The following is a 23,585-nucleotide window of genomic DNA, read 5'->3' as shown; positions in this document are numbered from 1 at the left end:
CATCCTAAAAGTTTTCCTGCTAATGTATTTGTAGCATTTTAATGTGTACTTTCTGTATCATGGGATTTTCTGATCATACAGTTCTTTATAAGTTTATTTATTGACCTATGTTTATGCGTGCATGCTCAATTTCATCTCTCGTTTTCTTTTCTTTTTTTCCTTTTCACCTTTCTCTTTTTTCTTTGTTCCTTTTGATTTCTCTCGCTAACTCTTACTCACTAATTTTCTAATAATGTCGTGAAAAGTAGGAATGCCTGAGTTTGTAGATTTTCTTCTTCTTGAAAATTGACTTATATTCATTGATACCATGAAGGACATAGGGACTAGGAGTCCAAATTGTCATTACATAGTATCGGACAAGGCATTTCGGGGCATACCCTAAAATACCAAAAAGAGTCAAATAGGCCTTAAAGACCTAGACATTCCATTACCAACACATACTCTTTGGTTTTACTAGCATAACTATATCCCAAGAGCACCCAGATAGTCATCCAACCCCCCTGAAATTTTCAGACAACCATGCCTCTAAAAGCAAAAGACATGGTCTCTCAAGCTTAGGAGGAGCTGTATCTTTCTACTAGCACGTCTGAAATTAAAGTTATATGGCCCCGAACTTCGTTCTTAACTCCCAAATATCTACAATACCAGTTTTGAATCTATCATCAAACCTAGAACACTACTTATGTATACCACGATTCCACCATTGTCCACAAAAAACCAAAAAACCAAAAAATCCATATTCTCCAAAAACCAAAACTAAGGTTTACCAAAAGAACTGCATCCCAGATACTGCCAGTCAGACCAAAGCACACTTCCCTACCCTTCCCAGAAGAAATTCGATGCTAAGCTTCAGCTTTTTTTCCTTAGAGAAAAACGCAATCTCAAAACCTGGAGTTGGGACTTCCTCCATGGGATCCTCAAGGGTAGCTATTAATTCTTCCAGCTTACTGGGGCATAGGGACCGATCTGCCTCCCATTCCAAACGGCGCAAGAGGTCTTGGTAATGCACCTTGTCCTTAAAGAACTAAAGCTTATACACCGGCACACAAATATTCTCAATATTTCGAGAGCCTGTTAAAGAGAACAATTCCTCAACATTCCGCTGGGCACCCTCTTTCAACTGTTTCCATTCACTCTTCGCTTCCTACTTAGCAAGCTCACTAGGGGTGGGAATTTCAACAGAAGCTCTGGATCTGTCATACCTTAGAGCTCTAACCTTCCCTAAAGTGTGAATTCACTCCAAGCAATCAATCGTCTCCAATCTTCTTTGCCATATTGTTCGGGCTTCCTAGACGACAGAGTCCATTTTTACCACGCAAATAACCTAGTCCCGAATAGACTCAAATATGTCATAGCAAAAACTACTTTTAAAGAGAAGAAGACGAACCAACTAAGAGACATGTCAAGAACCTTAACTCCAGGCGAAAGGGTTGAAGCAACCGCCATCAATTAAAGGCAGAGAAAATACTTTTGGAACGAAAGTCGAGGTTATAATTATTCCTTATCTTGAACATCCTTTTCGAGAAACCAACTTTTGAATATCTGTCGATCTTTAAAAAGCCTTTTGTTTCCTAGGATTTATTCCTTGTCCAGAAATCTACACCTGGAAAGAGTAGGATTTTCTCCCGGCTTGATGACTCATTAAATGCTGCAAAACATGACGCAAGCGGGGCAGGTCAGACCTGGGGGATTGAAGGGAGACGTGGCCCAAGAGATTACGTAAATAATCCCCCAACAATTTATTGTCTTTGCGGTTTGACTTCCGTGATCTTTTTGTGACTTGACAATCTTTTTCCTGGCAATTAGAAGTACCTTTCGTGTTATGACCCTTGGATATGGCGTATCCACTACGGATGGACAAATCATTTTGAAATTTGAATTTCGAAGGAGGACCGCTAGAGTCACCCAACTGAGAGGCTTCGAGTTGGCTCAACTGAGTTAGAACTGGTCCCCAATTCTTCCCACTACCGCCCTCACTACCATCCTCTATCTTTGATTCATACGCCCATGGTGGGGTATTCCGCTCAACCGAGATCAATGGCTCTTGAGGTTTAACTAAGGGTGGCAAGTCCAGAGAATCCGAAGGAGGTGGGGGAACTCTCGTTGGTAATACCAAATGAGTGTTCTTAGGAACTCGAGATTCAATATCGATTCAAAAATTGATATCCTGAATTCGAATATAGACGAAAGGCTTGATTTCCACCATATCCGAAAGAAGGACCAGAGCTGAGGCAATTGTCATCCCTTCTAACTTTACTTTTAAAACTGTTCCAAAGAGATGACCTAAAGTCTCCACCGTGGATGTCGCCCAAGCATGCAGCGGAATTCCTGAAAAGTTAATCCAGACTGTCTTTCTCTCAGGCTTGATAATCAGGCTCCACACAGAAAGAGAGGAGAGGAAAGACCCAAAAGCATTTGCTCCCATCCATAAAACCTTAGCAGCCAGAGCTTCACTGGTGAACATGAATAAAATCATGTTATGACCGAGTTTACTTGGCCTTGGAAGGGATGGGATGTTCCAATAAGATCTAGCTCGATTCCAAATGTCCGACTGGCTCCAATTCTCCCATTTTGGCCTACCGACCACGCATGATTTTAGAAGGGACATCGATCCGCCACCTCTTTGCCAGAGATAGTTAAGGTTGGGATCCCATCAATGGAACTGGAATATTCCCAGAATTTGGCCAACAGCTCCCCGAGTTTTCCTCCTGTACCTCTCTCTGTCACCAGAATTTGCCTGTTTCTTTCCAAACCTTACAAACCCGGCATTTTTTCCAACATCTAAAGTTGTGGTATTTACAGTCGTTGCATACCCAGTCTCCAGCTTGGAAGCCTATGAGCTTTCTCCCCAACTTTTCAGCCTCTTGACTCTTTAGTTTGTAGATTTCGCTACTTCCATATGTCTTTTTTATTAGTCATTATCTGACTGCTTTTTAAAGCTAAGATTCTATGACTAATTTAGGTGTTGGGCCTAATGTGAACCCAAAAGTGAATGGCTTTACATTTCCATTGTGATTTCTGCATATAAACAGATTAGTTATTGCTCTGTTTTCTAAAGTTATTTCATGTTTTTTCATTCCATTTTTTTATATTTATCTGCAAGTGTTCTCCTAACTTTTCATTTTTTTGCACAATCCAGCTGCTCCTCTTGCTTCGACATTGCCAAGAAAATCTGGGAATAAACTTTTCATATCAGTGGAATATCCCCTCCATAGATCCGCAAAAGGTAAACTAATTTATAAGCAATCTTAAAATCCATGCCTTTTTACCCATTATTACATTTTCATGGATGGATATTTCTCAGTGTCTTAGGGGGGGTTAGTAGCGGTGTATTTACACGGCCCTTGGTGGATTTAATAAATCCGTCGTTAGTCGGGCGTGACTTATTTCGTGAACTCTCAAAAGCACCCTTAGTCGTAATTTGCATAAGTCACGAACTTTTTCCGTCGTGCGAACTTAAAGTCAGGAGTTATAAGTAAAAAAGCCGCTTCTAATGTTCGCCTCCATCAGGTGAAACATTAAAAAGTCCTCCACATCGCGCAACTCATCGCTGCCCTCATCTCTCGGGATGAAATTGTTGGTGGTATTTGTGGCTGATGGAGATTTAATATGAACAAGAAGTGATGCTTCAAGGCACATAATCGCTTTCCTTAAGACAATATTCGCCTCCACCAGTAGTGTTCAACAGGGATCTGCGAATTGCCTTCAAGATACAATGAAGACTTGTAGGAATGTCCTACAAGTGTTTGACGACGCTTTGCACAAGCGGAATCAAACCCAAAACGCCCTTTAAGAATTACAAAGCCTTGGAGAAATTCAGTAAAACAGTTTCTGCAGTAAAACAGTTTTTAGTGTATTGTTTTGTATAAAACTCATCCTTTAAAACATGAGAGGAAATAAGAGTAGGGAATTTCATAAGAGAAAAGTCCAGCAATAACTAATTCCAAAAAGACAGATTTTCTACTCTTTTTATAGAGCCATAGATATCTTTTCATTAAGGGAAACATCCCTTCAAGACATCTCTTGGATTGGTTTGAATAATAACCATTCGATCACACCTCTTTGCGATTTAAAGGTTTTGGATCATCCACAAGGTGTCTCTTGTGTTTGAAAATCATCCATGACTGTTGGGAATCAAAAGACATGAAGAAAGGTTAAAAAACGGAAGTGAAAAGCCATGTCTATTTTCTCCCAATGGATAGATTTTCGAACATTCGCGGTCGACTGGGCCACCAAGGTCGCTCGCCGGCATGCTTCTGTCCATTTTTTTTCTCGATCTAAAGAACCGCGGTCGACCGGCAATACCTTTCTGGAAATCACATATATTTCCAGGTTCCAATCTGCGGTCGCCCGGGAACCCCTGGTCGACCGGTCCTGTTTGAAAATATGTTTTAATTCTCTTTTTATTTTGATAAAACACTTCAAATATTTTGACTTATCCCAAAACATTTTGAAAATTTCCAACAATCCCCCACCATTTTCAAAATCAAAGAAAGTTTTCTCATCAGGCTTGGAAACCTTACGCATAAATGAAGATATCTTACGATTTGAACCATCACTTAGTGAAAACACATCAAAGTTAGCCAGAATTGCATAGTAGACGTGTCTTTGAACTAGCTATTCTATTCGGCTATAGACACCCTCATTTTGCTCCGCTTTAATCAATGAAGTGGTTAGTGTCTTTTCTATCGGTTTTCTAGTTTTTATTTATTTATTTTGTCCATCTCTTATAATCTCTTCGGTCGTTTCCGTCCTAATATGTATTTTTCCGCTAAGAGTTGAGGAGGGTTATTCACAAGAACTTAAACAAGAGAGATTTGGACCCACTTGGTGGGCCCGCATTGAGCATTTTGGTTTGATTTGGATCGAGCAAGGGTTCCCTGCATTGTTTTTAATGAGAGATATGAGTTTTGAACTTATTTGGGTCCAATAAAAAAAAACCGATTTTCATGATGAGCATAGTTTATTCTGGCTGATCCAGCACGGGCCCATTATTGTGAAAAAATGTAAGGTGACGGCCCATCAATGAAATGATTTAGGGTCATCTACTAGAATGATTTGGGGCACGGCCAATGGACATTTCCACCCACCATCTCGACGGTTAGATCACCCTACAAACATGATTTATGGGTAGGGGGGCCGCAACTAATTTTATATCATGACCCATGAATTGGAGAGCTATGATCGTCTTATGGAGGGGATTTTTTGAAACGCAACCAACTTGAATTGTGGCCCCACCAAATAGGCAATTCGGATCACCATATGGAACTAACTTTTTTTGCACATAATTATTGCCCATCAAATGAACGATTTAGATCATCCTATGAAAATGGTTTTGGGGCGTCATCTACTCGCATAGTGGATCATAAAATTGATGGTCGAGATCATTTTAGTGTATTTGCATGGTAGCCAATCAATTGGACGGTGAGGATTACTTCATGGCTCTCATTTCCACCCCCATTTAGCTGAATAGCCGAATAACCCAAACCCATGCACTATGTGCATTCACGTGATGTGCTCCCCTGAAAAGGCAAGAAAGCATGCAATATTATATTCCTATTCAAAAAAGGCTACAAAGCATGCAATATTGTATTCCTATCTAAAAAAGGCAAATTTTTTCTTTCTTTGGGATTCAAAAAGCTTAGTCTCTCTCTCTCTCTATAAAAAGAGTAGTCGATGACTCACACTTGGGGAAATTTTTAGAATGCTACCAATTGGAATGATAGCAATCGTTTTTTTTTTCTTCTCTCCAACAAGATTTAAGGAAAGTGGTGAAATCGGTAACTTCTCTTTTTGACCTCCATAAAAAAGACAAGCCCTCATAAAAAGAAAAGAAAAAGGAAACCTTTAGAGGAGAGCTGTTCAAGAGGGTTTGGGATAGTTGCTAAATGGAATAGCTCTAGCCTTCAGAGAAGCGAAAAGAAAATAGCAATGAAAAAATATATAAAATAAGGGACAGTAGTGGAAGGAGGGGTTGGAACGTTTGGCTTTTTAGGAGGCAATTTTGTTTCTCTCTACAGCCCTCTCATATACCTCTGTACAACCCTCACTCGGTACTCTCCCTCTCTACAGCCCTCTCTACAGCCCTCTCTCAATCTCTTCATCTCTCAACATCTCTCTCAATCTCACCCTCTCTACAGCCCTCTCTCAATCTCTTCTTCTCTCAACATCTCTCTCAATCTCACCCTCTCAACGTCTCTCTCTCATCTCTCAATCTCTTCATCTCTCAACATCTCTCTCAACGTCTCTCTCTCAATCGTCTCTCTCTCATCTCTCAAAGCTCTCTCTTCACCTCTCCACAGCCCTCTCTCAATCTTCATCTCTCAACAGCAAGCTCTCTCTCATCTCTCAAGCTCAATCTCCATCTCTCAACGTCTCTCTCTTCATCTCTCAACGTCCCTCTCTCTCTCCACTGAAGCTTGATCATCCTTTGATTCACATTTGGGAAAGGAAAATGTATTTTTCACAAACATTGGGAAAAGCCTTCGGATTCGATCTCGGAATTTCGGCATCAAATCATCATCCTCGGACTCTCGTGCTTTCGGATTCGGCTCGGACAGCCATCAAAGGTAGGTTCATTCTTTTCAGATTTTTCTAGAATTATTCCGTACTTTTTTTACGTATTTTTGCATGATTTTAGTATTTATGCTTATTTAATTCAATAATATATGGGTTGGCTCAAAATCTGGTTAACATGAGTGTTTCGAAATCCGATTCGTCTCAAAATTTAATGCAATGATCTATTTAATGGGACTAAAAGAACTATCGGATTGGATCAGACGTTGGATCTAAGGATTTCCAGAATTTCAATGAAGATTGAAATTTAATTTGAATTAATGACCGGGATATTAAGAAATTGAAAAAAACAGCTATCTTAGGATGATCTATTTCTTGGAATATTATAATTTTCTTGTGTTCATCATATCAGAACAACGTTAAAGGATATCTTCCAAAGTCATAATTTTCTCAAAAATCATATTTAAAAAATAGAAAACTCTAAAGATATCTTTTTGAAGAAGAAAAATAAAAAATATACCAAATAAGTTCTAAAATTAATAAAATTTCGTAGTAAAATAATATGATGCTGATATATTCTGCCATAAATTTTTAATGATGTTAGGATTCTATTTGGTATATCGTTTGATATTTTCTTTTAAAACAACCAGATTTTGTGAGGTTTTTTATTAATATCAAATCATGATTAAAATTGTCAAAAACTTTACAGTAGTATTATATTATAAATACAATGTTACAGTAAAAGTTTCAATTGATTTGGAATTTGTTTCCTAGGGGGATGCTGTGTAAATTCATAATCTGATCCGAATCTTTAAAAATCTGAAATTGATAGTAAATCGTATCTAAAATTCATGAAATTTTCACAGTATACTATATTCATTCATACTTTGCTATGGTAGAAATTTCAATTGATTTAGATTTCTATTTTTAAGGGTTTCTTTGTAATTTTAACAATCTAGTCTCATTGTTATTAAATCAAAAATTAAAAGCAACTTAATATAAAAATCTATGAAAGTTTTCCAGTAAGCTATATTCATTCATATCTTGTTACTGTAGAAATTTTAATTTATTTCGAATTTATTTGCAATGAGTTCATTTGTAAAATCATCCATGTGATCTGAAATTGATAAAATCTATTAAAAATCGAAATTAACCAAAATCATTATGAAAAATTCTAGGGAACTTTAATTTTCTGTCATGCATTCATTCTTTAAGCCGCTGAAACAGAAATCTTACGAGTCGGCCCCACACACAAATGGTGGAATTTTGTATATTAGTTTTCTTATAAATTCTTAATTAAAATATGTAGGATTTCCCTCAAATTAGCATTTTAGGAGAACTTTCACTTAGATTGAATTCAAACAAATTAAGAAATCAAGATACACATTTAGGAATTACATTGAAATTAGATCTTAGGATGCATGTCACATAGTTCGCACATTAATATAGAGTTAGATGAGCCATTTAAAAGAAATTCAAAAGAGTTAACTTTTGGAATTGAAGACCGATTATCGGGTAGGAATGGTGCATGTGGTGGTAACTCCCCATACCTTCCATTCTCGTAACCAGGTAACGAGTCTAGATTTCTGGTCAATTATGGGTCCTAGATCCCTCATCTAGGTGGCGACTTTGTCACTCTCTTTTGCGTGGAATTCGGATTGCCTTAGTGATCCCAAGTTCACAGAAAAGATGAATTAAATCACACCTTGCTAGGCTCGGCGGCTTACCCCTGCCCCTATGGGTACTGGGTTGCACGTTTGATTGCACCCTATGGCTTGGTTGCTGCCTGCTTGGTTGGGTAATTAAAATCAACAATAAAAAGCACACGCCATTCGCATGGGTACGAGAGACCAAGAGAGAGCGTGGCGGCTCGCGCCTCACCCTCTCGCGGGATTGGGCTCCACATCGGCTAACCGGACATATCTCACACATAAGTTTTCATCTCATTAAACAGTTTTTAAGAGCCAACATGTGTATTGGCCTTGTATCTATATCTCGGTTTCATGAGCGCTCTAGAGACTAGCCAAGTCTCATAGGTAGCGGCACCACTTCTACACTCACATAGGTAGGCTTAAGAGTGCCCCTGTAACTATAGCACCCTAACATCCTGTTACAAGCCTATTAAGAGCCAATTGCTCATCCTTCTCTGTTACACATTACAGGTACCAAGCACTTTCCCTTGGAATGATAAATAAAATATATTATAGTGCTTGCAACCACTCTGAATGATGTACTTAGGCTCATTGAACTCAAAACTTGATGTTTCTTCAAGCGTTGAGTCGAGTTTCCATCATTGGTTAATGGCTTTAACCCATCCCTTTATGGCATTTAACCACCATCCATCTTGCGAGATCTTTCAACCAAATTTTTGGTATAACCACACGTTACTTCACCGTCTGTAAGTAACTGCCTTACATAACCACCTTAAGTCATATATATCTTGACTTACCACTTGGTTATAGGCCTTCAATAGTGCAAGAACCTACTACTGAAATTTAAACAACATTGGCTTATTTAAAACTAGAATTTCCTTAGCCAATTTGCCTCTTTATCCTAAAAGCCCAATGCATTGAATTCTGACGCCATAGAATCAATTATGCATCTTTGCTTTTAGAGGGCCGGGAGATATACCCCCACCATGAGTGCATATCATTCACTCATTCATGTGTATTCAGTTATCTAACTGGCATTTCATATCATTTTTATCATTACAGGATACCAACTATAGACATTTCTATAGTTCAAAATTCTTTTCAGTAATTTGAAAATCCATACATGTTAATGTACTTGACCTGAACTTTGTAAACATACAAGTTTATATGTTGCTTTTGATTTACCAGGTCTAACAACTATCAAAGCATACAAAAACCATCAATAACATAATCTTACTTTGACTGAAAAAATAATTCTTCTACATTCAAATTTTGGGTTTGAACCAAAATTATATACCTTGGTGTATGTTCAAATGATTGAACCTTTGGGAATTTTCTATATAGAGACATAACATAACCATTACTCTTTCTCACATTTTCAATACCCAACAAAACATTTATAACACCAACATTTTATAAATGGCAAAACTCTTTGGGATTTTAATACACAATTTAATATCAGATTTTGATCATAAATTACTTATTGACATATATAATACCGATTTCAATATCAAAATCACATGGTATCCAAAACCGATAACAATTTTAGAATTTTAAATTTGCTATATGTACAATTATTGTATTATGTATCCTCAAATCATTTGATATTATAATCTTATCAAACATTTCTTATTCTATTTGGATATTTAAACAAAACATACATTGAGCAAATTATACAATGACTTGCAAATCTTATTTCTAGATAAGAAACAACTAACCTTCAAGTCATTTTCTATATATATTCAAAGCCATCAAGATTACTATTCAAGTTACTCTATCTCAATCATCCATTTAATAACTATGGATCTTAGAGATTATAAAATTGGTTTTAATCTTAGCATTCAAAGTCTAATTGTGAAAATAATTTATCTTATCATTCTTTATAAATCTTTACAACTATCTTGCTTCAGATTATTCTAATGACCTCTATCTCATGATCTTTGTATTGATCCTTTTAAAGACCCACTTATAGCAAAATAACTTCTACAACAGAGTCTACTTTATTACTATTTATTACTATCTCCATTCTACAATAGAATCTATATACATTAATTCATCTTTTTATCCTTGAGGATCAGATTCTACTCTTAGACTTATCAAGATGGAAGTTTAAGAGATTATTTAGTCTCTCCTAAATAAATTATGAAAACATGATTACATTCTCTTTTATACTGTTGTAATGATTCTAAAATGGATTAAAATCTTACAACTTTTGGATAGAGGAGAATTTAACCTCAAAAAATTACAACCCAAAGGTCAACAACTTTGTGACTTCACATAGAACATCAAGTTCTAATATCTAAGAATATGTACTCAACACCATTCCTTTCCAACTTCTTCTTGTATTTACGAATTTAAAATTAACCTTCTTATAATTTCTTTATTTGAGATCACCTAAGAATTCCTTTGAGATCACCTAAGAAAGGTTTTACTTTCTTTCAGATCTTATAAGGATATACAAGTATTCAAGAAGAGTTTAGAGATTGTTAAAACTTATCCACTAACTAGGATTTCTGTTAACATCTTATTCATTAGTTTTGCTTCATTACTTCATCTAAGTATATATAAGTCCAAACTTATTTCACATTTTTCAACAAAATCAAGAAAGAGGTAATTTCCTTAATATTATACATAAGATACTTGATCTTAATTTCATTTTGATTTTCTAAAAGTTTTTATTTTCTTAAAATTCATCTTTATAGAAAAGATGCATATACCAAACGTAGGTAACTTATCATGATTTTTCATATACTTTATTAAAGACCATCATATGCATATCACCATGAATAGATCAAATATTCATTTTGAAAATAATTTATACTTTAGAAAGTATAAAAATATGCATTTTCTAATGATAACCATGTTTCATTATGTGATATCATATTTGAAATTTTCAAACAATATCAAGATTAAACATGCAATATATCATTCTTAATCATGACATAACACTTCCACACTAACAAGTATGTGAATTTACTTGTATGACATCAACAATTTACAACCGTTTATTCTCAAACTATCCTTGAGAGATTTCACTTGTTTTATTTAAAACAAGTTTATTCCCACTTTACCAAAAGTGTCACTAAAGACTACCATATCTTTAGTTTCAAACAAACAACTTAAATCAGAAATATCAAGGAATTTTCTTAGAATAAATTCTAATTCCAATATTCTTTATCCTTTAACTTCATTAGTGACTATTGCCTTTGAAGAGAATGCTTACATTCTCAATTTGACCACTAAGTCAAAATGGGCCATTGTCTTTTATAGACACTACTTGTCACACCCAAGTCATTTCCATCTTCGAGAATATAATCTCAAATTTCATGGCTTTCAAATTCCTTTACCAAATTGTGCATCTAACTTCTTCCAAGAAGTATGCACCAATTTAGGCTAACTTTAGCCACAAGGAAAACCAAGCCATACATGTTCTTATCAAGAACATTTACATGTTTGTTTCTCTTTCCTGATTTTCAGCCAAGGAATAATAGGTTATAACATAAACTATATCATACGTGGATAATATTCACTTTGATCAATTATTATTTGCATGTCCTAATGACATTTCAAATTAAAAGTGAACATTCTCATATGCCTTACATATATCTTCACATAAATTCCCTTCTTAACAAGAATTACATCTTTAAACAAGAAAGTGTTATTTGTACCCTTTCTTACTTATTCACCAATTAACCGTGTATACAATGGTAAGTGTTTATACTCTGCTTTCTCTAATAATTGACATTCAAGTCAATTTTCTTAAGAGATTCAACCATTATAGAGGTAAAAGTTTTAAACTCTACTTTTCTCTAAATATTAACATAAAGTCAAATTTTCAAGAGAATTAAACCTCCTTGAAACACAGACTATTGTGAGTCATTCCATTATAGTGGATTCCATTCTTTTAAGGGAAATATGAAGATATCACAAAACATATATAATTAAAAATAATTCCCTATGCTGAACTTGATTAAATCAAACATGATTTATAATCCAAAAAGCGTACCTTATGTAATCAAGTCCAACTAAAGTGATTCATACCATTGTATCCAATTCTTCATCTTGTCTTCTTGAAAGCATGCCTTGAAGATCTCCATAGAATATTGTCTTAAGATTGTTGGTGTGATTTATGGCTAATGGAGATTTAGTATGAACAAGAAGTGATGCTTCAAGGCGCGTAATCGCTTTCCTTAAGACAATATTCGCCCCCACCAGTAGTGTGCAACGAGGATCCACAAATTGCCTCCAAGATACAATGAAGCCTTGTAGGAATGTCCTACAAATGTTTGACGACGCTTTACACAAGCGGAATCAAACCCAAAACGCCTTTTAAGAATTACAAGCCTTAGAGAAATTCACTAAAACTGTTTTTACAGTAAAACAGTTTTTAGTGCATTGTTTTGTATAAAACTCATCCTTTAAAACATGAGAAGAAATAAGAGAGTAGGAATTTCATAAGAGAAATGTCCAACAATAACTAACTCCAAAAAGATAGATTTTCTGCTCTTTTTATAGAGCCATAGATGTCTTTTCATTAAGGGAAACATCCCTTCAAGACATCTCTTGGATTTGTTTGAATAATAACCATTCGATCGCACTTCTTTGCGATTTAAAAGTTTTGGATCATCCACAAGGTGTCTCTTGTGTTTGAAAATCATCCATGACTGTTGGGAATCAAAAGACATGAAGAAAGGTTAAAAAAGGGATGTGAAAAGCCATGTCTATTTTGTCTCAACGGATAGATGTTTGAACATCCACGGTAGCCCGCCGGCATGCTTTTGTCCATTTTATTTTTTCTCGATCCAAAGAACCGTGGTCGATCGGACCTACCGCAGTCGATCGGCTATACCTTTCTGGAAATCACATATATTTCCAGATTCTAATCCGCGGTCGACCGGCCCTATTTGAAAATCTGTTTTAATTCTCCTTTTATTTTGATAAAACACTTCAAATATTTTGACTTATCTCAAAACATTTTGAAAATTTCCAACAGAGATAACGCCATTGCAAGGGTCTCTCTCTCTCTCTCTCTCTCTCTCTCTCTCTCTCTCTCTCTCTCTCTCTCTCCTCGTTTTGTGCTTTCATCAAAGGCGTTCATCTCCCTCTCATTTTTTCATTCGTCAAATACAAATCAGAACGGAGGGGGTCATTGTACCTCGTTGGGGTGATTTTCCATTTTTTTCTTCTGTTAGTTTTTTTGGTTCTCCTTGATGTGGGTTGAATTCCTTCTTGCCTTTTGACTGAGAAGAAAATTACAGCACCATTTCTTCTTTTAAGTTGCAGATAAATGAACACCCCCTTTAATACCCCTTTTATTTATTTTTGTTTTTTTTTTTAAATCTTTTTATTTGAGTCTTTTGAAAGAGGTCTTGTTGAAAGAGAAGGAATTTTTTAGTTGAGGTTTTTACATCATGTTTTGAAAATTTGGGGAGGTTTAGTCTCCTTTCCTATAGATAGAAAACCGTTGGAAGAGTCAATAAAAAATTCCAAGTGACTGGAATTTGGTCACATAAAGGGCCTTAATGATATGAACCCAATTCAGCTTTCGTCGATTCCTAGAGTAGAGCTGGTCTTGCATTCAATGGGAAGTATATTTTTTTTTGTATTGGGGAATTGTGGGCATGTTTTGAGGTGAAGGCTTTGAAGGAAGTGAAGTCCTCAACCTGGTTTGTTTGCCATGGGGTTTTCGGAGTTGGATAAGGTTGTGATTAATGGAAATGCAGAGGAAGTTGCGGTGTTGAGGGAAAGGATGGAGGAGGAAAGAGTGAAATTGAGGTAGAAGAAAGAGAAGAAGGAGAAGAATAGGAATGGGGGGAAGATTGGTGAAGAGGGTGTTTGTTTGGGTTCTTTGCAGTTAAGTGGTACAAAACATGATGTTGATGATAAGGCTACGGTTTCGACTACAGTAAAGTGAAGGAAGTGCGAAGAATGCAATGGCAGGGGATTCTGTTAAAGGTGCAAATGGGAATGGTCCATTGAAAGAGTTCAAGGCTGCGGATAGAGTTCCGGCTAATGCTACGAAAGAAATCTATGCATCCATTTTCACATCTTCAAGGAAGTCGAGTTTAAGGAAACTTATATATATGTGCACATCGCTTCCACTGGGGAGAAACAGATGCTAATTGCTCTAAACGCAGCAAGGTTCTGCTAAGACTCTAGGAATGGCTGAAACTCATATGTGCACTTCGCTCCCCCTGAGGAGAAACTGTTTTCCCATCTAGTTATTTACACTCAAATCTTTGCTTGCTAAATCATGTGGTGAATATACCAAAAGGACAAAGGATTATTCAATGTTTATCAATTGTTGTTGGAAATGATAACTTGGGCAGTAAAATTCTTTGCAAAAAAAAAAAAAATTGCCAAGTAACTGAGCAAGAAAATTGCAGAGGATTTTTCTTTGAAGAATCCTCTGCAATAGCGTTCAATTCACCTCCAAGAATCCTGTGTGCGTGCAGAGTTTTACCAACTAGTTAGGCCTATAATTTTCCTTTATTTGGAGGCATAAACGAAACCCACAAGTGCAAAATAGTACTTCGATATGATAGTAAGGCCCACAAATCCATGGGATCATACTAAAAATTGATTATTAAAACTCTAGGACTTCAAATTCATGTATTTGTTGATGGCTTATGTGAGATTTTAATGTCCGCGTGACTCTAAAAAGTTCCCACTAGAGTCCCAAAGTCCCAAGTGTCCGCACAGTAAAGTCCAAGTCCCCAAAGAGTCATGGACAATTTGTCAAAGTCACGGACAATTTGTCCGCACATTAAAATCCCCCACGACTAAACCCCCCTTACGGCACATACTCTTCGATTGGAACACCTTAGTAGTAGGCCTTTTGACGCAAGTGTGGATGGTATCTTATGCATATTTATATTTTGTTAGCTATGGTTATAATTTCTTATTGTTTCATATTAAAAAAAAAATTAATTAAGCTGTAAATGATTAAAAACTATTGATCAGATTTCAATGATGTAAATTTATTTGCAAGAGATATGAATTTGGCTATGACAAGTCCGATTCTTCTATAACTCATGTTTTTTGTGTTAGTTGCAAGTAAATGCATCTTATCTTTGCTTTTATTGATTTTTATTAATCTTTTTCATATATGGATAAATAGTAATTCAAGAATATATTGCACTTTTTTTTTTTTTTTTAAATTTTTTGGTTTTCGATCTAAATTAACGATGCACGGGTTGCCCACTAGTATATAAGTAAAACGGAATGTCGCACAACGTGGTTGTGCCAAGTGGCAACCCCTCTTTCCACCGTCTAATTTGAAAAATTGCCTCCAAGTTCAAGTCTTTATTAGAGGGAAAAAATTGGAAGATAAGCATGCAAAAACTAATTGTTCCTAAATTTTGGGTCTAGCTATTAGACAACTTCATCATATATCCTTTCTTACTAGTGGGACACCCGTGCGATGCATGGGGCCAATGACCAAAACTAACATTTTAGAAAATTTTAAAATGGGCAACATACCAAAATGGGGGAGAGATTTCTAAATAAGAAATCTAGGTTTTAGAAATCTCTCCCCCATCTTGAGATTTCTAAAACCTGGAAACATGTCCAATCTCCTACTCTCTTTCTTGACGGAAAGAAGGGCGATATATCAGAAAATGACGGACGATCTCCTTCTTCTCTCGTCTTCCATCCATGATTGTGAGGAAATCCAAGATTCTAAAATCCGCCAATCCAAACAGCTCCTTAGAATCCAGGTTTGGATACACGGATTTTAGAATCCAGATTTTAGTTTGAAAGCTGTGTAAAATTCTTGATTTTACAATGGAAGAAGGTTGCAGATGTTTGGGAAGTAGGTTGCAGATAAAGGGTTTAAGAAAGCTCTCCACAGTCCACACTTGTAGATTTTATGTATAAGGGAACGATAATGAGAGTAAAAATGAACCCATGTTACTAATCATCAGTCAAAAGTCTCAAAACTGCTATCTTCCCTCTCCCATTTGTAAATTCTCAACTTCGATAAGCAAATTGTACAAAAATTAATAAAAATGGCCCAAGTTCAAATAAAAAAAACCTCAATCCAACTAATGAATCACATCTATTTTCATATAAACAAACATTAATAGCTTATACAACCCACCAAACAGTAACACAACTTTGCAATTGAAAATTCAATTCAAAAGAGAGCCAAAAATTGAAGAATCGATGCTAGGTTCTATAAATTATTGAGAATGGGAATCACAAAATTAAATTCATGAAAAATCTACATTAACAAAATTTGGGACGTTCTTATATCAAATTACATTATATATTTTTGGTATAATAATTAAAATATGAAAAAATTGAAAGGAAACACATAAAACTAAATAAGAAATAAATCTTCTCCTGCGACAAAGACAGGCTTTGTACTTATGAATTATTTCCTTCCTTAACCATGACTTCTTCCTACATCTTGTTATGGAAGCAAGGATATAAGGAAAATAGGGAAATTTATTATACACTACATGTAAGACAATGGGGTTACAGAAAATCAATTTGGTACTCTAATTTGACAGGTCTCTCTGTGTTCATGGTGGATGGTAGTTCATCCAAGTAAATTAGAGCATTAATTAAAGCAACTAAGTACCTCTATAATCAATTAAACTAACTAGTGGAGAACTCTGCAACCCCATTAAAACTGATGTCCACACCCATGATATTAAATGATAAAGTCCTTCCCATTATCCATAATAACAGTGACATGTCTCAAATAAAATAGTAAATCCAATAAATAGAAACTCCAAAAGCTAGCCTACGCAGGCACTCTCCCAGGTCCCACGCAAAATCAAGTGTCAGGATCTGAAAATAGAAAATAACACAAGTGAGCTTCAAAGCCAGTGAACAATATAGCACAACCCTAGTTTCATCTGAGCATGCCAATAGAAAAGGCTAAAACTAATTATTCAGACAAAGCAAGATCAGAAATGACTGGCCTCAGAACATGGTATCAGAAATCTCTGTTTTCACTGTTTTCAACAAAACTAATAAAATTTTGTCAACAAAACTGATAAAAACCAAGACAAAGCTATGCATAAGCATATATGAAAACAAATAATCTCATGTGCATAGACTGTAGATCATACTACTGAATCAAGTTTCCATTAAGCTGATAGCTCGGGGCACCCAAGGTATCGAACATCAACCGCTGCTACTAAGCCAGTAACACGGGGGCACCCAAGGTATGCTATTGCGCAGATAGCTCGGATTGAAACCGGTTTCTCATAATACAATTCGAGAGGGCCAATGTACTACCTCCCATTGGCGGGATCTCAGATCAAAGCCTTCATGAGATTTCGCATGCAAATCATATAAATAGATTTTCCCTCAATCATTTCACAAGACATACGTCTAACATGTCATAGTAACAATTGTTACGAACATATTCTAAATCATGTCACAAATAGTACATCAAGTTCGCAACACTAGTCATTTAAAGCTTTGATATACTTTTGGAACTTATCCTGAATAATATATCAAGATCTCAAAGCCGTTGTTCTGAATAATAAAAATCCAGATAATACAAATAATCTAAAATCATTTGGACAAGGCATGATAACACAAATAACTGGAATATTTGAAGAAGGCATGCTAGATCCTACATTAGCAAATAGGACATCGTACAAAACTGGCACGAATCACAAGGATTTTATAATTTCGCAAGTATTTTTCTCAAAATAGTTATCACGAGTCATGAAGCACAACAGGAACTTTCAGGGAACAAAACACTAAAGATGTGTCATATAACTTACCTCGAACGCAAATCCCCAATCCCTTGGAACTCTAAATCTAGTCTCCTAATGAATAGAATCACCCGTAAATCATAAACATGGACAAACATGCACATTCATAAAAGGTATAAAAGCTAGAAGCATGTCCACAGGTCAAAATCCAAAAAAGAAACGGCCGAAAATGAAGCCTCCTGGACAGTCGGCCGACCTGCACTACAGTTGGCCGAAAATAGGCAAAAAGGGGCCCTGGACAGTCGACCGTGCTCAAGAGACTGAGTCCCTTGACAGTCGATCAAGCTCAGTCCATGGTAGACCACAGTCGACCATGCTCAAATTTGTTTTCCCTACCAATTTCGTTCATTCATTTTTTCTACTGTTATACTCATGATGTTCCGATGACTCCATCTCGTCCACTAGCAACCATATCTACCATCCGATGAAGCAAAAAATCCACAAAAATGTTGGCATCTGTCTTCTTCCTCATTTCACTCAATCGTGTCAGTCATTTCTGAGTTGCAGGCAGAGGCGGAGCTACATGTAGCATAAGGGGGGCAGCTACCCCTCTTGAGTTGGGCCAAGCCTCTAAAATTTGAAGCCCGCCCATCCCCCCCCCCCACCCCATGTATAAATCCTGGCTCCGCCACTGGTTACAGACCACACAAACCGATGCTCTCTTTCTTCAGTAAAGCACATAATAATCAAAATTGAGGGCTATAGACTCTCCTATCAAGGAAAAGAGAAAAAGTGCATTCCAGCATTGAAAATCATCAGTATGAATTCATCTCTAAGCCTTAAGAACCTCAGTCAACAATTTCTGATCTCTAGGGGATCTCTAGTAGGATCAGACCAGATGAAATTCAGACTATCTATAATATTTTCACTACCATGTTTTGATAATGATAGAAACTCACCTTGTTTATTTCTTTTTTAATTGGTTGTTGAGATCTATTATGGGTATTGTAATAGCTATGGACAATTGATTAAGTAATAAAAACAACGTAGTTTGTGTCATTATAAAAATATTGTAGCGCAAATATTATTAGCCTAAAAAGTTTGCAACAAACAATAAGTGCTAATGGTAGACCGTCAAAATGAGCTTTTTCCATGATTTTTCAAGATGGATCCAACAAGTACACATAATACCCTATCCCGATAGTTACTGTTGTAGTTTTGAAGCCATTTAGAAATTGTTTTGCAACTTGTTCTGTGTCAAATATTTTCCATTGGTCGATCTTACCCTTTATGATTGTATTGTATTGTACCATGAATTATTTATAAATTTAAAAATAGTTATGATAGAGGAACCGTAAGTATAATCACTGCCGTGGGAATTAGAAAACTCCCAACTCAGAGGAACTCGGTTCTCATTTTTATTATGGAAAATAGTTCCAGAGCAAGATTTCGTTTGGAAAATAAAGACCAAAGTTAAATTGACCAAGGATTTGGTAATTTCCACAATGTGTTTGTTTGTTTTTTTTTTTTTTTTTTTTGCATTTTGTGGGGAATTGAGTTCACTTCCTTGTCTTCTTGCACGTGTGTCACAACATAGGTTTTAGTCTATATTTCCAAAGGAAATCCCATTTTCTAGCAGCCCACTTTTGACACTATCCTTTTTTTTCAATTCAATTTTCTAGCAGCTCACTGTCCATGCGAATCACTCCCCCACCAACTTTGTGACCGAACATCATGTGCACTTGAGAAAACGAGCACTTCTACTTCACATGGAGCTAATACAAGAGTAATTATTGAGATAAATGATATTTAATGTAAGACTACCCCCTATTTAACATACCTTGATAGACGCTGTTCCCAAGATATATGTCTTTAATCGCATGTAGTTCTATGACAACATCTCCCATCTCCATTCGTTCTCGTGGTGATTCTGTACAACAAGATACACCGATTTTGAACACTGACAACAAGCAATCTTGTATTCTATTTCTCATGATGCTATGAATTTCGTTGGTGGTGGTGGTAGTTTCAACTTCCGAAAGTAATTGTTGATCTGCAATCTCCATCACTCGAGATGGCAAAGCCATCTTAGCAAATTGGAAAAGACTTAGACCATCAGTAAATATGTTATCGGTAGGTCTCTTTCTTGTAAATATTTCCAACAAAAGGATCCCATAACTATACACATCTCCATGTGTAGATGCCTTTCCACCTATCCCTTGCTCTGCCATTTAAATATCAGTACAATAATTACAATTTTGATCTTGTGAGAAAGAAAACTTGGCAAAATGCAAATTTAAACTTCATCATGAATCCATGCCATTTAAAAGTTGGTTATCATGTGAGAGATAAATAAATAATAAAAAATAAAGTAGTTGTTTGATTACCTGGAGCAATATATCCTATAGATCCCTTTATACCAATTGAGTTGGTTTGATTTTCTGAGAGACTATCATTTGCTTTGAAAAGGAACTTTGCCAACCCAAAATCACCCAAATGGGCATTCATGTCACCGTCAAGAAGAATGTTGCTCGGTTTTAAATCGCGATGAACAATTGGTGTTTGGCCATGGTGATGAAGATAATCCAATGCAGAAGCTACATCAATGGCTATGTTTAGCCTTTGAACAAGGTTCAAGTTCTGCAATGGGTGCTGCCCATCTCCTCTTTGATGCAACCAATTCTCCAGATTTCCATTAGGCATGTACTCAAAAACTAAAGCCTTGAAATCATTGCCATGGAAATCAATACTTGAGCAAGAAGTTAAGATCCTAACCAGATTTCGATGTCGGATGTTTCTCAGAACTTCGCATTCAGCATCAAAGCTCTTATAAGCTCCTCGTTGTTGAAGGTTGAGTACCTTTACTGCAATGGTTGTTTGGCTGAGGTCCAAAATTCCTTTATATACAGAACCATAACTTCCCACACCAATCAAATTGTCCAAAGCGAACCCATTAGTTGCTCTCAGAAGCTCAGCATAAGAAACTTTTAAACATTGATACTCCAAGGATGATGTAGTGTCTTTTCTCGTTTTTTTGATAAAATAAAAAAAAGTGAAGAAACATGTGAATAAAATTAAGCATAAAATCATACTAGCAATGGAAATTATTACTCTTAGAGAGTGGGACCTTCCATGTTTCTTGTAAACTTGTACAGAGCAAGCAGGCAACTGTAGTTCTGCTATACCACCACAAAGTTTGCTATTTCCCTTGATTGAAATTGCACTTGCATTTTTGAAGATCCCTTCTTTTGGCACTTCACCCTCAAGATCATTAAAAGCGAGATTTAGAGACTCAAGGAAAGGAAACTTCTGCAAGTATTTTGGAATCATTCCTGACAAGTTATTGTGTGAAAGATCTAACTGCCGAATACATCTTAAAGTACTCAATGATGATGGAATGATTCCTTGAAGAAAGTTATTATCCATATAAAGGTATTCCAAACTAAGACAGTTACCCAATGTACTTGGAATTTGTCCAGATAAACTGTTGTAAGAAATGACCAATTTCCCAAGTTGGTTCAAGGTTCCAACTTCTGATGCCAGGGATCCTATGAAAGAATTATGAGACAAATCGAGTGATTTTGATAGGGAGGAAAGCATAAGAATTTGTTTCGGTATGGTACCAACAAGGTTATTTTTGGAAAGGTATAATTCTTCCATATGTTTGCACTTTCCAAGACTTGATGGAATGCTTCCTTGTAAGTTATTTCCATCTAAACCGAGTTCCGACAATTGACTTATATTTCCAATGGAAGGGGGAATTTGGCCAGAAAGATTATTTTGTGACAAGCTTAGTGCTATGAGTTTGTTAAGCTTCCCAATTCCAACAGGAATAGTACCTGTTAAATAATTCCCCTCCATACCCAGTTTGGTTAAGTTCACAAGATTCTCAATCCCTATAGGAATGCTCCCAGATATCTGGTTTCTTCCTAAAGTCAGGTATATCAGTTGGGTTGAGAGATTAGCTATGGAGTTAGGCAATACACCGTTTATGTGATTGGCAGCTAGACTTAACTCTTCTAGACTAGAGCAATTAGTCAAAGAAGTGAGAAAAATCAAGTCATCAAATTTGCCCTTGCTTCCGAGCTGATTATTTCCAAGGTTGAATAATTTGAGACCTTGAAGGGTTCCCAAATTCATAGGCAGGGATCCACTAAAGCTGTTGTTTCCAAAATCAATTTTTGTTAATTGTGAAGCATTGGCTAATGAAACTGGTATGGGCCCTGTAAATAGGTTGATATCAACAAAAAACTTCTTTAAATTGGGAAGAGTGAGTCCCATGTCTGGTGGAAGGCTACCGTTTAGTTGATTATCAACCACGCTGAAAAATTTCATTGAGGAGATATTAAAAATTGAGGGAGGAATCATACCAGACAATTTATTCCCACGAACAGAGAGAACCTTTAGGCCTGATAGTCGTCCTAGTTCATCCGGGATGGGTCCTTCCAAATTAATTGATCCTACATCGAGGGTCAAGAGACATGAAAGGTTACCAAGTGAAGGTGGAAGGCTTCCCGTGAGTTTGTTAGTATAAACCCTCAAAAAAGATAGCCTCGAGAGTGGGTGAAACTTGTCTGGAAGTATCCCAACAAGTTCATTGGAACTTAAATCCAAGTATTCTAGTTTTTGGCAATGGGCGGTTACATTGACTGGAAATTCTCCTTGATAAGAATTGTCAATGAGATTGAGATATCGCAATCGGGGCATGCGACTCATTTCAGCTGGGATTTGTCCATAGAAGTAATTGTTTGTAAGGTCAATTTCGCGGAGGTAGGAGAGGTTTGCTATGTCGGGAGAAGTTGTCCCCATCAAGCCTTGATGGGCAAGGTTCAAAACGATGACCCTTTGATGGCGACGACTACATGTGACTCCCACCCATTGGCAGAAATGGAGAGTATGGTTCCATGAACCCAAGGTACGCTTGGGATCTGAAGCTATTCGATCCTTGAAGCCGAGCAAAGCGAGTCGATCAGTTTCGTTTCCCATGGTGGCAGATTCTACTACTAATATGAAGAACAACAAGAAAGAGGTGACAATGAAGAGAAATGATGGCCCAAACATCCTAAGACTAATGTTATTTTAAAGCCCTATGAGAATTGCAGAGAAACCCAGATACCAACGGCTGTATTTACTGGCATTCAATAAGAAATTCTGGGATTGGGGTTGGGTGAGACGAAGTCTCGCAGAACGGACAACTCCAGGATTTCCGGCCATTGTTTAATAGACTTGGGTGGGCACAAAACTTGGCTCCCAAACGTGTGTGAGGTGCTTATTTCGGTCCCATCTTGGCTGAAATAAATCGGTTGAAATATTTGTTATTTTGAGATTTGCCTTGTAGTTATTTAGTTAGTTAGGAGTTTTAGAGGTAATGCTTATCTAGGTTAGGGATTTTTAATAAATAACTTGTACGTAACCTTTCTTTGTTCAATGAGAATTTTATCCCCAAAATAGTGTGTTTTGTGCACAGAGGAGGACAATCCTTCCCTCGAAGTGGGTCAAGAGGCTGATCTTCCCTCTAAGAAGATCAAATCCGTTACAAACCGATGATTTTCAGAAGATGAAAGTATCTGCTTCAAGAATGATAGAAGAGCAACGGTGATTTGCCGAAAGACCTCAACAAAATCAGCATGCTGATCAAGGAAATGGGTGAAGATGAAAGAAAGCAAATCGAAGAAAAGAAAGTTCCAAAAAAGAAATGGTGAAATAGAAAAAGAGGAGAAAAGAAGAATAGAGAAAG

General features: G+C 36.5%; 1 protein-coding gene and 1 pseudogene across 1 annotated transcript; one reads left to right on the top strand and one right to left on the bottom strand.

Annotated features, from left to right (window-relative positions):
* Nucleotides 1-11,872: 11,872 nt before the first annotated feature.
* Nucleotides 11,873-14,290, top strand: LOC143869885 (uncharacterized; annotated as a pseudogene).
* Nucleotides 14,291-16,641: 2,351 nt separating this feature from the next.
* Nucleotides 16,642-23,010, bottom strand: LOC143863037 (receptor kinase-like protein Xa21). The gene is made up of 3 exons (XM_077373873.1): nt 20,236-23,010; nt 19,689-20,072; nt 16,642-16,967 (listed from the first exon to the last, which is right to left on the bottom strand). Exons 1-3 carry the CDS (start codon nt 22,907-22,909, stop codon nt 16,954-16,956), a joined length of 3,072 nt encoding a protein of 1,023 aa, XP_077229988.1. The 5' UTR covers nt 22,910-23,010; the 3' UTR covers nt 16,642-16,953.
* Nucleotides 23,011-23,585: the final 575 nt, after the last annotated feature.

The sequence above is a fragment of the Tasmannia lanceolata genome, unplaced genomic scaffold, assembly GCF_043159265.1.
Source record: "Tasmannia lanceolata isolate RefF3 unplaced genomic scaffold, GAP_Taslan_0.1 ptg000003l, whole genome shotgun sequence".
NCBI classification, from domain to species: Eukaryota; Viridiplantae; Streptophyta; class Magnoliopsida; order Canellales; family Winteraceae; genus Tasmannia; species Tasmannia lanceolata.
Note: the sequence above shows the minus strand (reverse complement) of the source record. Positions and strands in the feature narration are given on the sequence as shown.

What these genes read in the sequence shown, in the direction of transcription:
- LOC143863037 (XM_077373873.1), bottom strand. Translation starts at nt 22,909, where the DNA reads ATGTTTGGGCCATCATTTCTCTTCATTGTCACCTCTTTCTTGTTGTTC. An exon ending in TATAGGATATATTGCTCCAG is followed by an intron (nt 20,073 to 20,235) that starts GTAATCAAACAA and finishes TTTAAATGGCAG; the next exon opens with AGCAAGGGATAGGTGGAAAG.